The sequence below is a fragment of the Rhinoraja longicauda genome, chromosome 10 (genome assembly GCF_053455715.1).
Source record: "Rhinoraja longicauda isolate Sanriku21f chromosome 10, sRhiLon1.1, whole genome shotgun sequence".
Lineage (NCBI taxonomy): Eukaryota > Metazoa > Chordata > Chondrichthyes > Rajiformes > Arhynchobatidae > Rhinoraja > Rhinoraja longicauda.
In genome coordinates, this window is record NC_135962.1 from 41,314,717 (window position 1) to 41,330,181 (window position 15,465).

General features: G+C 44.1%; 1 protein-coding gene across 1 annotated transcript in view; it reads right to left on the reverse strand.

The window, feature by feature from the left end:
* Positions 1-15,465, reverse strand: part of LOC144597398 (potassium channel subfamily K member 10-like) — a 37,172-nt gene that overhangs the window by 3,124 nt on the left and 18,583 nt on the right. The window contains exon 6 of the mRNA XM_078406724.1: positions 9,052-9,194. Coding sequence (XP_078262850.1) covers positions 9,052-9,194 — 143 coding nt within the window. The remainder of the gene's footprint in view (positions 1-9,051; positions 9,195-15,465) is intronic.

The window sequence follows — 15,465 nt, forward strand, 5'->3', positions numbered from 1 at the left end:
GGCTTGGTAATAGGAGACAGAAGAAAATGGTGGAGATATGTTTCTGCCTGGAAGTCTGTGACCAATGGTGGATTGTAGGGATTGGCTTTGGACCATGTTTTTCTGCAATATATATGAATGACTTGGATGAGAATGTATGATAAGTAAGTTTGCAGATGACATAAAAATTGGAAGTACTTTGGCGAGTGAATAAGGTTGTCGGAGGCTATAGCAGGACAAAGATCAGATGGAAAATTTAACTGAGCATTTGAAAATGGAATTAATCCTGGGAAGCGCGAGGTGATGCATTTTGGGAATGCAAACAGGGGTAAGGCATATCCAGCAAACGGCACAACATTTAAGGAATGTTGATGAACAGAGAGACCCAGGGTACACAAGAGACTGCAAATGCTGGGATGTGCAGCAAAAAAACCAAACTGCTGGGGGAATTCAGTGGGTCAGACAACATCTGTGGAGCTAAAGAGACGGTTGATATATTTTGGTTTGAGATCCTACATCAGGACTGGTGCAGGATCTTGACCCAAAATGTTGATTATCTCTTTGCTCACAGGTTATGCCTGACCCACTGAGTTTCTCCAGCAGCTTGTTTCATTTTTGTTAAGAGAAAACTTGAGGTTCATGCCCATATTTTCCTGAAAGTGGCACTACAAGTAAATTGAATGGTGAAGAAAAGATATGTCATACTTGTCTTCATAGGTCAGGACAAGAATCTAAGAGTGGGAAGTTATAACTTTATAAAGCACTGATTAGGTTGTACTTGGACTACTGTGTGCAGTTCTGATTGCTACACTATAGGGAGGATGTGATTGAGATGGAGTGAGTGCAGAGAAGATTCACTATGATGTTGAGTGGATTGGAGGACTTTAGGTATGGATAGAGATTGGATAGACTGGGCTCATTTACTATGGAGCAAAGGAGGCTGAAACATGACCTGAAAGAGGAATATAAGATTATGGGAGGCATTTATAAGATAGATGGTCAAAATCATTTCCCCATGGTTAGGGAATCAAAAAGAAGAGGACATGGGCTTAACGTGAGAGAAAGGAATTTTGAAGTGATCTCAGGGGTAAGTTTGTTAACCCAAGAGTCGTTGATATCCGGAACGTGCTGCCTGAGGCAGTGGTGGAATCAGATACAATCACTATTCAGCATTATCAGACTATTAAATAATCAAGGCATAGAAGGATAGGGACCTGATGTGGTTAATTGAGATGTGTTGATGGGCAAAATGTTGGATATGATCAGCAGAAGTTCCTGTTTCTGAAATGTATGACCCCATGACTCTATGAATGCAAATCAAAATCTGACGATTTATAGCAGAACAAAGTTTTTAAAAGAGTCCAGAAGGAAGGAAAGACTGAAAAAGATACGGATGTTCTACAGCTTAAACCACAACTATAGATGATAGACACAGCATCTGAAGAAGAGACTCGACCCGAAACATCACCTATTCCTTTTCTCCAGAGATGCCACCTGACCCAGAGTTATTCAAGTATTTTGTCTGTATCTCTGGTGTAAACCAGCATCTGCAGTTCCTTCCTACACATCTATAGATGTTAACTGGGAACATTAACTACCAAATCCATTCATTGCACTTGTCATCAAATTAGAAAGCATTCTAAGACTGGGACATATTAACAATAATTAATAAAAAGATTACACTAAGATGTCCAGAGCTCTCTGGCTACAACCCTTACCGTAACACCGAGTGCAGGTGCGCTGCCAGCCTCGATTAATATTAGCATGCTGCCACAGAGGTTGTCAGTTGTAGTCAAATGTGAAAGGTTGGAGCAAGTAATCTAGGTTGATGCTAGGTTGAATCCAGAAGTGGCGGCGCCTAACGGGTGCGGCTCGCTAGCAGTCTGTTCGTCTTTTTTTTTTTTTTTTTGTGTCGGTGTTGGGATGGTTTTTGTTTTTTTTTGGTTGTGTATGTGTGGGGGGTGGTGGTGTGGGTGGTGTGGGTGGCGGGGGAAACCGTTCTCTTTTAGGTCTCTTCCTCACCGCGCGGGGTGCGGCTCGGACGCGGGGCCTAACATCGCCCGGTGCGGCTCGGCCGCTGGACTTAATAGTGCCCGGTGCGGCTCGGCCGCGGGACTTTTCATCGCCCGGTGCGGCTCGGCCGCGGGACTTTTCATCGCCCGGTGCGGCTCGGCCGCGGGACTTTACATCGCTGGTGCGGCTCGGCCACTGGACTTAACAGTGCCCGGTGCGGCTCGGCCGCGGGGCCTAACATCGCCCGGTGCGGCTCGGCCGCGGGGCTTAACATCGCCCGGTGCAGCTCGGCCGCGGGGCTTAACATGGCCCGGTGCAGCTCAGCTGCGGGACTTTTCATCGCTGGTGCGGCTCGGCCGCGGGACTTAACATCGCCCGGTGCGGCTCGGCCGCGGGGCTTTACATCGTTGGTGCGGCTCGGCCGCGGGACTTTTCATCGCTGGTGCGGCTCGGCCGCTGGACTTAACATCGCCCGGTGCGGCTCGGCCGTGGGACTTAGCTGCGCAAGGCTCGGTCGCGGGGCCTTCCATCGCCCGGCTCGGCTGCGAGACGTTTCAGCGCCCGGTGCGACTCGGCCGCGGGGACTTCCACCCCCTTGCGGGGACTGTGCGGGTCGGTCGGGGACGAGCTGTCTGTCCGTGGGCGTGGGGAAGAGAGTGGAAGTTTTGTTGCCTCCATCACAGTGAGGGGGTGTTTCGAGTCACTGTGATGGACGTTTGTGTTGGGGTTATGTGTCTTGTGTTCTTTTTTGTGTGACTGCTATGTAGTTTCGTTCGGTACCTTGGTACCGAATGACAAATAAAGCTCTGTTGAACTGTTGTTGAACTGTTGAACTTTCCACTATCCAGAAGGCAAAACTCTGGAGCAGGATGGAATATGTTCCACTTGCCTGGATGAGAGAAGCGACAACAACACTCAAGAAGCTCGATGCCACCCAGGAAAAAGCTGCCTGCTTGGTTGCCACCCTAAGCATTCATTTCCTCCATCACCGATTCATCAGGATATGTCATCTACAAATGAATTGTAGTTACTTGCCCAAACCACACGAACAGCACCTTTCTCAAATCCACCGCAAAGAAAGTCAAGAGCAATAGGTGTATATGAAGACCATTATCTTTACGTTTCCCTCCAAGCTGCATGCCATCTGGACTTGGAAATATATCCCCGTTCCTTTACTGTCACTGCCTCTAAATCCTGGAATTCCATAGTGAACAGTTCTGTGGGAATATCTTTACCACAATAACTCAAGTGATTCATATAGTTAACCCACCATTACCTTCTCAAGGGCAATTATGGATGAACAGTAATTGCTGGCTTTGTCAGTAATGTCCATAGTTCAAAAAATTGAATAAATAAAGAAAACCCCTGTGTTGTATTGAAAGCAATCTGTTCTGTCTGATGTGAAAACCTTTGCTTAAGGTGGTATGAGACATTGCCAGTTTCTTAGAAATCCAAAAGGTACTATTCTGATTATTATATTTGTGCCAGCTTCTTTGAAAAGCTATTCAATTATCACACTCTACTGCTCATTTCTAAAGCTCTTTCTATTTCGAGTCTGGCCCAAATGTCCCATGCTGGCATTTGTGGCTCTGCCTCTGCTCAGATCCACAATGTTCAGCCCTAGGTTGGTGACATTAGTGTTCCGGATCTGAACCAGTTTAGCTTAGGGTATTCGGGAAAATGGGTAATGAGTATTGGGGAAACAAGCAACTGCAGATGCTGATTTTTACCAAAGATGGACCCAAACTCTTGGATTAACTCAGCAGATCAGGCAGCATCTCTGGAGAAAAAGAATGGGTGACGTTTTGGGTCAGGATCCTTCTTCAGACTGAAAATAGTTGGGGGGGGGGGGGGGGAGGGAATGAAGAGCTGGAGGTGTGAATAGACCAGCTCTTCACTTCCCTCCTCACCTCCTACTTTCCGTCTGAAGAAGGATCCCGACCCAAAACGTCACGCATCCTTTTTCTCCAGAGATGTTGCCTGACCCGCTGAGTTACTCCAACACTTTGTGTCTAAAATGAGTACTGGAGTTGGGCACAAACAGGAAAGTGTAGGCCAATATAATAAGGGTTTTTTTAAAATGAAGAATTATCTTTGATTCCTCTGACACTGAATTTTGATACTTCAAAAATTATCTTTGGGATCCAAACACAAATAACAATGGTGCAAGCCAATTAATGCTTTTTAAAGAAAATTCCTCATTGCTGTTTCAGCTCCCCAGGTACTACACTGAGACACCCTATCTTCATTTCAGTCTAGTGCATCCCTTAGAGTGAAGACTTTAATGCACCTGCCTTACCCGTGGGATCTAGTAAGGCAGGTGAATTGTGAAGTAGGTTGTTTATGGGCTGTATGGAAAATGGTACTCATTAATGTTTGTGGAACCTTCAGATTTCTTTCACTGAGTTTGTAACCTAGTATTAAACCTGATTTCACAACGCTCTGCAAGAGTTGTGGAGCCTCACCGATGACAAGTATGTCAAATTCAGATGCTTCCTTTATTGAATCTTGTGATCAATAAAGGAAACAAATTCTATTTTTAATTAAATTTCATGATTTTAGTGAATCTTTACCCAATGCACCTTGCCTACACAAATAATAATTTAAATCTGAATAAAAGTAATGATTCAGATAAAAACAAGTTACTGTAGATTTATTATTCTTGGCATTAAGCATTTAACTACAATGGCATTTGACTTCTTCCATCAGCCTGTGTACTTCTGCCATAATGATAAAACTGCCAAACTTTATAATCTCATTGTGTTTTACATCACCGCATGGCCTGTCCCGGGAGAGAGCGGTGAGGGAGAGGGAGAGGGAGAGAGAGAGAGCGCGGCGAGAGAGGGGGAGAGTGGCGTGAGAGGGGGGGAGCGGCGAGAGAGAGAGAGGGAGAGCGGCGAGAGAGGGAGCGGCAGGAGAGAGAGGGAGCAGCGAGAGAGAGAGAGAGGGAGAATGGCGAGAGAGGGAGCGGCAAGAGAGAGGGAGCGGCGAGAGAGAGAGGGAGGGAGCGGCGAGAGAGAGAGGGGGGAGCGGCGAGAGAGAGAGGGGGGAGCGGCGAGAGAGAGAGGGGGGAGCGGCGAGAGAGAGAGAGAGAGAGAGGGAGCGGCGAGAGAGAGAGGGAGCGGCGAGAGAGGAAGGGAGAGGGAGCGGCGAGAGAGGGAGGGAGAGGGAGCGGCGAGAGAGGGAGCGGTGAGAGAGGGAGGGAGAGGGAGCGGCGAGAGAGGGAGGGAGAGGGAGCGGCGAGAGAGGGAGCGGCGAGAGAGAGGGAGTGGCGAGAGAAAGAGGGAGGGAGAGAGAGGGAGGGAGGGAGGGAGAGAGAGGGAGGGAGCGGGAGCGGCGAGAGAGGGAGGGAGCGGCGAGAGAGAGAGAGCGGCAAGAGAGAGAGAGGGGGAGAGGCGAGAGAGAGGGAGGGAGGGAGAGAGAGGGAGAGCGGCAGCCGTACAGATACATAATAAATGGTCGCGAATATACTTTTTTTCCCCCCAAATCATCCCGCTGTGGATTGGATCACTTTGTGGGCCTGAAGTGGCCCACAGGCCGGTAATTTGACACCCGTGCTCTAAATCCTTCCTTTCCATGCATCTTTCCAAATGTCTTTTGAGAGTCATAATTGTATCTGCTTCTGCAGTTTCTTTTGGCAGCTCGTCCCAGACATGGACCACCCACAGAGTGAAAATGTTGCCCCTGAAATCCCTCTTAAATTTCTCCCCCACATCTCAAACCTATGCCTGCCGGTTTTAGAATAATCTAGTTTGGGAAAAAGGCGGAGTGTTACTTCAATAAAGTCGCTCATTAAAAGGCTGAAGATCACACGCCCACAGAAATAGATTGAAGCAAGGAGGGGTCAGGACATGGAGCACAGTTAAGGGACACTGGTACATCTTTAACTATCTGGAAGATTTTTTAATGCAGGATACGCACACCGCTGAACAGATTTGTTTTTACTGTGTAAACCCGCACATTCTCCTTTCTGAGTACATATCACACATTCCTTACCCTAAAGCTGAACTCCCAGTATTCAGAACAAGTTAAAAAAAAAATTAAAGTCGTGTTGGAAACATGAAACAGAAATAGAAAATGCTGGATCCACTGAGCAGGTCTGGCCGCGACAGTGGAAACAGAAACATAGGCCAGGTTCGAATGAAAGGTCTACCATCCGAAAGATTAACTTTTGCTCTCTTTCCACAGATGCTGCCTGACCCTGTTTTCAGACAGTCCAGCCTCCCTGTCTGTGTGAACTAACAAGGTGTTTGTTTTACTGTACTCACATACCAGGCAACGTGATCCCTGCCCTCAGTGTACACTCCTTAGAGCCGGCCTACCTACAGCAAGCACCATTAAGCTATTTCTGTAAAATGCCTCAAATTCAATGAAGAATAAGCAAACCAATGTTCAGTGTCCTCTTCCAGGGAAACATCTTAATTTCTAAGACCTAGCTGTACCGTTCTCATTCTTGACATTAGAGCCCCAACACGGACAACCTGTCCTGATACCTGTCATGGCGAGAGATGACCAGCCAGACAGAGGAACAGATTGTGGAATGTCTACAAAGCTTCCTTGAAGAAATGCAGCATTTACTCTGACTCCTGAGAATCTCCAGCTCTTGATGATTAAAGGTAAAGCAGTTTACAATGATGGGTCTGCCTATCTTGACATTTCTCCGGATGAAACTAAACCTGTACAACATGTGGGATACAACACCTGGGATACTTATTGTTTAGTTCACCTTATTCTGGTCTACAGGCAGAAACTAAAATCTGCTAAGCCTGTGGTCAGAACAACAAAAAGGTGGACAAGCGAGGGCATTGAAAAACGACAGTCCTGCTTTGACTGCACTGATTGGAATGTATTCAGGAAAGCAACCACAAGCCTCGATGAGTACACAGACACTGTGACATCCTATGTCAGCTTTTGTGTGGACAGTTGCATTCCCACTAAGACCCAGATCTGGTTCAACAACGACAAGCCCTGGTTCACAACAGAACTCAGACAGCTTCGCCAGTCAAAAGATGAGGCCTACAGGAGCGGGGATGCAGACCTCTACAGGCAGGCCAAGTACAAGCTGAGAAGTGGAATCAAAGCTGCCAAGTAAAGGTACTCTGAGGAGTCAGTTCTCACCTAATGACTCTTCTTCAGATTGGAAGGGCTTGCAAGAAATCACCAACTACAAGAGGAAAACTAGCTACAAGAGGAGCTCCTTGGACAATCGTCAGCTGACTAACGACCTGAACGAGTTCTACTGCAGGTTCGAGAAACAGAAGCATAACCCTGGGACCACCTCCCCCCCATCACCACTTCATACCTACTCACAGCCTGACTCCAGTCTGCAAACACTGGCCCCTCCCCACCTCCCCCCCCCCCCACCCCTCTGTAATCACCACTTCACCCCGACTCACAGAATGACTCCATTCTGCAAAGACTGGCCCATTCCACCCCCCCGCCCCGCCCCCCTCCACCCCTCTGCAATCACCACTTCACACCCACTTACAGTGTGACTCCATTCTGCAAAGACTGGGCCCTCGTCCACTACCCACCCTCTCCACTATTGTCCCTGTACCCAAAAAGACAAGGATCACTAGTTTTAATGACTACAGGCCTGTTGCACTGACCTGTAGTCATGAAGACCCTTGAAAGACTTGTGCTGGCCCATCTGAAAAATGTCACAAACCCCCTGCTGGACCCTCTGCAGTTTGCATACCGGGCCAATAGATCGGTGGATGAAGCAGTCAACCTAGGCCCGCACTTCATCCTCCAGCACCTAGACCGCAAGGGGACCTATGCAAGGATTTTGGTTGTGGACTTTAGCTCTGCATTTAACACCATTGTGCCAGAGCTACTACACTACAAACTCTCCCAGTTGACTGTGCCTGAACCCCTCTGTCAGTGGATCATCAACTTCCTGACAGACAGGAAGCAGCATGTGAGGCTGGGAAAGCACATCTCGGACCCGCAGACCCTCAGCATAGGTGCACCACAAGGCTGCGTACTCTCCCCTCTCCTTTACTCTGTCTACAGTCTACACCAACGACTGCACCTCCACAGATTCCTCTGTCAAGCTTCTCAAGTTTGCGGATGACACTACCCTGATTGGACTGATTGAGGATGGGGACGAATCTGCCTGCAGACGGGAAGTGACACAGCTGGCGTCCTGGTGCCATCGCAACAACCTGGAGCTCAATGCTCTTAAGACAGTGGAACTAATTATAGACATTAGAAGAACTCCCCCTCCCCTCCCCTCCCCTCCCCCCACTCACCATCAACAACACCACAGTCACATCTGTGGAGCCATTTAAGGTCCTTGGAACCATTATCTCCAAGGACTTTAAATGGGGGGCCACCATCGACTCCACAGTCAAAAAGGCCCAACAGAGGGTGTACTTCCTGCGGCAGCTGAGGAAACACAATCTACCACAGGCAATGATGGTCCAATTCTATACTGCCATCGTTGAGTCCGTCCTCACCTTCCCCATCACGGTCTGGTTTGGCTCAGCCACAAAGCACGACATCCGGAGGCTGCAACGAATCATTCGATCAGCTGAGAAGGTTGTTGGCTGCAACCTTCCCCCCATTGACGAACTGTACACTGCAAGGGCCAGGAAGTGAGTGGGCAAGATCATCTCTGACCCCTCTCACCCTGGCTACAAACTCTTTGAAGCACTTCCCTCAGGAAGGCGACTCCGGACTGTCAAAGCAGCCACAGCCAGACATAAAAACAGCTTTTTTTCCGCGGGTAGTACCTCTACTCAACAACCAAAGGTCTGTAGTCTCTTTATGCTCTGGTTCATTTCACTCACATGTTTAAACCGTAATGATGTATTCTTAATGTTTTAATGTTTTATGCTTATTCTTAATTGTTTACTGTATGTTCGTGTTGTTACTTGCGAGCGGAGCACCAAGGCACATTCCTTGTACATGTACATACTTGGCCAATAAACTCGTTCATTCATTCATTCATTCATTCATTCATTCATTCATTGTTAATCTATTCCACAACATCCCCCAAAACCCCTACAAATTATTTAGTGGGTTGATGTTTAAGGAATAAAAATAGCATCTTACCTCCTCCTTTGTTTTCTTGGAAATTGCACGTAGCCAGTCTCCAATCATGCTGAGGACAGCTGCAAAGTAAGCCAGGCCCACCAAGATCCAGAACCACACCAATGGTTTATACCATTCTCGATAATGAATAGTTATATTTCCACCTGCAGAAATGGATTAAACAAAGCTCAGTGCACATAATTCAACTTTTCACTGCTTCTTTCTAAATTGTAAAATGATGATCAAGTTTCTCGTTAGCTGTCTCCAACCTCCATCACCTGAGGAAACCTGTTAAAGTTGTAACACGCTGGATTCCAGTTGCACTGGATTCATCATCAGCATGGCCAGAAACATTAGAGGTAGGGAGTCATAGAATCATAGTTATAAAGTTATATGGCATGAAAACAGCCCCCTCAGCCCAAATTGTCCACGCCAACCAAGATGCCCCATGTATTCTAGTCGCACCTGCCTATATTGATTGGGCCCATGTCCCTTTAAATCTTTCCTGCCCATGGATGGCCAATTAAACATTTAAAGTTCACATCAACGCAAAAATAAGCACCATCAACTTTAAGAATATTGACCTTGATTTAGATTTTTGGTCGTTTGAATCTGGCCTGCATCAAATTGGAATCAAAAAGCTAAAATTACTTTTTCAATTAGAAATCAATGGGGGAAAAAAAATAATCTGATTTGTTACAATCAGCAATGCTTTGATTACACAAATGTATTTCTATCAGAAGGACCCAAAATGCTGGAGTAACTCAGGAGCGCTGTAGTAACACTTGTTGAGTTACTCCAGAACTTTGTGTCCTTTTTGTGCATTAACCAGCATCTGCAGTACCTTGTTTCTGTATTTCTGTCTGTGTGGACGGGAAGACAATGCAAACAGTTGTTCATTTGATTTTAAGATGTGGTGTTAGAACATAAGCAACTGGTGCAGAAGTAGACCATTCAGCCCTTCAAGCCTACTCTGGCATTTAACCAGATCATGGCTGATATTCTACCTCAAACTCCTTTTTTCCTGCCCTACCTCGACATCCCTTGAATCCTTTCATTTACAGAAATTCATTGATCTTTGTTTAAATGCAATAAATTCCACACAATCCACTGCCTTCTAAGGTACTCTATACGTAGAACATAGAGCAGCACAGCACAGGAACAGACCCTGCGGCCCACATTGGTACGTCAGGTAGCATCTGTGGAAAAGATTCAGGCTGCCACAGATGCTGCCTGACCTGCTGAGCCTTTCCAGCACTTTTTCTTTTAGTCTCAAATTATATAGTCTTTGAGTTTATGGTTGTTTGTGGAAGCTGCTGAACTATAAATGGCCGTTTTATTTCTTACATTACAACAGTGAGTGCATGACAAAACCAAAAATCGTGAAATGTGCTGTTTGAATACATGTCTATCTGCACTTATTGATCGTAGATCAATATTGCATTGGGTTTGAGAAGCACTGAAACTACTGAGGGTAGCACAACTGTGTTCTGATTTCGTCAGCATAATTTGTCAGCTACATTCACACGCCCTGTTTCTGCAGGCTTCATTATTACTCTAACACCCCATTTCCGGATTTCAAATTAGCTTGGTGATATTCAGAAACAACTCTGTTATCCTATTTAATATGTCACTCTCTGTGGCTTAAGCCATAATTTTGTGTTTGTTTACTTTAACTTTGGAGATACAGCACGGAAACATGCCCTTTGGCCCACCGAGTCCACGATGACCAGCGATCACCCGGTACACTAGCACTATCCTATATACTCGGGACAACTTACAATTTACGGAAGCCAATTAACCTACAAACCTGTACATCTTTCGAGTGGGAGAGGAAACCGAAGCACTAAGAGAAAACCCGTGTGGTCACAGGGACCTCCGGATGCTCCAGTTTCCTCCAACATCCCAAAGATGTGAGGGTTTGTTGTTAATTGGCCTCTGTAAATTCCCTCCAGAAAGTGGGATAACAGAGAACTAGTGTGAATGGGTGATTGCAGATCAGTGTGGATCTCGTGGGTCGAAGGGCATGTTTCCATGCTGTATCTCTAAACTAAACTAACCTGCTAACAAATCACCAATCCCATTCTCACAATAATAAATGTGTACTCAGTGGAAACATCTCCCTGGTCATTTCCAATTCTGTTAAGGTGTTTTGCTATCTTGGCTCAGCAATCTTGACAGATGGTACATTTGTTTATATCTAATTCCAACCAGTAAATAAAATTTCTGACAACTGAATTAGTCTCAGTCGGCAATGTCACCTTCATGGTCACAAGACCAGATGATTAAGTGTACAGAAGTTTAATTTACCAGAAGATTAATTTGGTATGACAATTTATGCCCTCATTGAACCATTTTCAGCTTATGGATCAGTTTTTGTTATTTGTCCTATTCAGCGCATTCTTTCAAACTTTTCTTATCTCATCATTTGGGTTTAGTGCCTTTTGATGTCTTCCCAGCTCTTTGCATTGCGATAACAAGAAAGTCATCTACTACTGTTTTAATTGCAAAACCATACTTTTACATCAGTCAATACTGCCGACTTACACCAGGAATTGTGAACAAGGGCTTATGATAGGTGACTAAAGTAAATGTATAGGAAGGAACTGCAGATGCTGGTTTACACCAAATAGACACAAAATGCAGGAGTCACTCAGCGGGACAGGCAGCATCTCTGATAGAAGGAGTGGGTGACGTTTCAGGTCGAGACTCTTCTTCAGACTGAGAATCAGGGGCGAGGCAGACACAGAGATACGGAGGATAAGGTGTGAAAATGAGACATCAAAGGAGATGTGGCACAAGAAAAATGTAGTATAGATCATTATTACCTCATGTTAGGAGGTGACAACAAAGAATACAGAGATAAAATTTAATCAGGGAGACAGTTAGACTGGTCGGAGAATAGGAAGGGGGAGGGATGGAGAGCGAGGGAAAGTAAGTGTTACTTGAAATTAGAGAATATTCATACTGCTGGGGTGTTAGGGGTGCGCTTGGGCAGCTTACATCTCAGCATTAAGAATATTGACATTGAACTACAAGTAACCCTTGCTTTCCCTCTCTCTCCATCCCTCCACCTTCCTAGTTATCTGACCAGTTTGACTATCCCTCTGATTAAATTTTATCTCTGTATGCTTTGTCACCTTCTCCTAGCTAACAATGAACTATTCTAGATTTTCTTTGAACAGCATCTCTTTTGATGTCTCGTTTTCACACCTTACCCTTCCTTATCTCTGTGCCTCCCTCTCCCCTGACTCTCAGTCTCAAGAAGGATCTCCACCTGAAACGTTACCCATTCCTTCTACCCAGAGATCTTAACTAAAGTAAATGTCTGGCCAATAGGAATTGAAACTTTTTCATTCAAAGTCGATTTCTGTTGCCTTTTTCTCAATCTTTATCAATATACAAACACTGCTTTTTTAAAAACTGTTGCCATATATATGAATGTAACAACTCTATGTAACACCCAACCCAAAATATCACCTATCCATATTCTCCAGAGATGCTACCTGACCCGCTGAGTTACTCCAGCACGGTGTTCTTTTGTGTAAACCAGCATCTGCAGTTCCTTGTTTCTATATGCAACACCTCATACATCATAAAGTCACACAATGGTTTGTATTGTTACGCATGTTAACAACTGTCATTTTAACCCAGTGAACTTTCAAAAACGCTTTTTCATGACTCTTGTGTCATGCTTTGCGTGCCTTTTGTTGTTCTTTGCCTAAATTCCATTGTTTGGCCTTTCTTCTTCACTCAAGTAAATGGCATCAAAACTGTGACAAGTTACTGCATTGCACTATTCCATGACAAAGAATGGTCTAAGTTCTGTAATGTTTTCAAGTTTTGTTGCCTTCACAATTGCTTCCACATTTTTTTGACTGGTTGAAATCCAGTTGCATTACCTTTATGCCCAAGGGTAATCTATTTTTTGTTCAGTTTGAATGCAAATTACATATTTTAAGCTTATCATTGTGTTTGTGTTGTTGCTTTCTAACATTTTCTTCTTCGCTATTTGTAGCTGTTATTACATCACATAGACAATGATTTATAAAATACTTTTTTACTCATGGTAGCTTTAAAGATCTTTGTAGATGATTTCACGTTATAAGGTAAATCCAAATTTTATATATATTTGTCAAATATTGTTGACATCCCTTATCTATATTCAACTGAGTATATGCATAAACAAATTTTGCAAGTGGTAGACTACTCCATGTCACTGTGAAGTAGGACATGGGTACTGAAATAAAAACAAACATGCTGGAAATACTCAGCAAGTCAATCGGTATCTATGGACAGAGAAGTAGCATTGAAAACACCTCATCTGAGCTCTTTTCTAGTTCTGACAAAGGGTCTTCAACCTGAAAAGTTAACTCTGCATCACTTTTCACATGTGCTATCTAACTTGCTAAGAATTTCCCATGTTTCCCGATTTATTTCCATTTTCCAGCGTCTGAGATTTTGATTCTTAGGTCATCATCTGTCATTGTCAATTGTCCATTATCAGCTGCCTGGTTCATTGTCACCTTGTAATAATCACATAGTCAAATAATCTTGTTCACTTAAGACACTATTATCATTGTTATTGCCCACTCAAACTGGTCTGCCCATATTAGAACTACACTTCATTCTAATTTATTTCACTTTTCCTCCAACTGGCTATTCAATGCACACGAGTCAGGCCAAGGCCGACAGTAAATTCGTTTTGAATTTGGCTTGATACCTTGGTATGTACGCTAGATACCTTGTAAATACCATATGTATTCAAGGCATTATTACTTGCATGTACACACAGAGGTATACTAGAATTTTTCTGTATACTTTCCCAAGTGTAATTCCCAAAGATCTATGTTGAACTCCTCTACATTTCAGTCTACATTTCATTCTCTAAGCCAATGTTTGCCATTAATGTTGATCGATCAGCCACAACTAATTGCAAGTCTATTTCCTGACCATAGTGATTTTCCAAAGCATCTCATTTCTCCTAAAGCCTTCAGATATTTGCCTGGATATTCTTCACAAATGTTAGAGGAAAAGAAAATACCATGTTATGTTATGTGAAGTAACTTTTTTTTGTAAAGTATCTCCTTGGCAAGTTACATCAATAGTAATAAAATGTACAATAGGATATTATTATTTATCAAGTGTCAAGGTTGTGCGATGTAGTGGATGTGATCCATCAATTATTCCATGCACATTTTGCACAGAACTGTACATCAACGTTAGCTCATTTTTATGGGGAGGTATGAGGAGCAATGTCTGATCTAGAAGCAAGGAACTGCAGATACTGGTTTACATAAAAAGGACACAAGTGCTAGAGTAACTCAGCGGGTCAGGCAGCATTCCTGGTGAACATGTATAGGTGATGTTTCGGGCAGGGTTAAGGTGTCTGATCTAGGTGGGATTCCTTCTCAGTGGCACATGGCTTTAAAGCTTTGTGGAAGATTATAGCAGACTGCATATTTTTCACATTATTTGAACAGTTAACATTTAATCTGGGTGGGATTAAATGAAATACAGATAAAAATTACAGAATGTTAAGTGCTGAACATAACATGGAACATAGAGCATTGAACAGCACAGCACACGAACAGGTCCTCAGCCCACAAAGAACATGATGCCACGTTTAACTAATCTCTTCTGCCTAAATGACTTCCTAAATGCTGGAGAGTCTCCAAGTTTTAAAATTGGTCTAGAAGTCCATGAGCCTACAGCAATTCTTTCCAACAACAATGTCATCTGTAATGTGGACTTGCATCCATTAATAGCAGTCATTTAGACATAATCAACACATTTTGCTATGAGTATAAGAAAATAACTGCAGATGCTGGTACAAATCGATTTATTCACAAAGTGCTGGAGTAATTCAGCAGGTCAGGCAGCATCTCGGGAGAGAAGGAATGGGTGACGTTTCGGGTCGAGACATTTTGCTATGATGCTAGAGGACAGAAGTAACCATTATCATTGAGATGAAATGTGATGAGCTATATCCCAGGCTGCTGTGGGAGGCAAGGGAGGGGATTGCTGGGTCCTTGATGGAGATTTAAAATCAGCACTAGCCAATAGTGATGTGCTGGAAGGCAGCAAATTAGTACCTTTATTGAAGAGGGGCAGCTGGAATAAATCAGATAAAAATGAGGTAGCTTGTCCAAAGTCCGTGTTAGAGTAACTATTGGAAAAATTCTGAGGGCCAGTTTTATTTTGATATTGGAAAGGTAGGAATTAAACAAGAGAGTCAGCACACCATTCACTGTTGGAGATATAGAAACAAAGAACTGCAGATGCTAGTTAATACATAAAGAAAATTCTTGATTCTAAATGTCACTGTCATGGTAACTGACATCATATTTAAATGTACCACATGTTACAATGGGTCAGAAAAGTCAGAGGACACATGTTGCCAGGATGTAAAGGAATGGCGGATGAATTAAACAA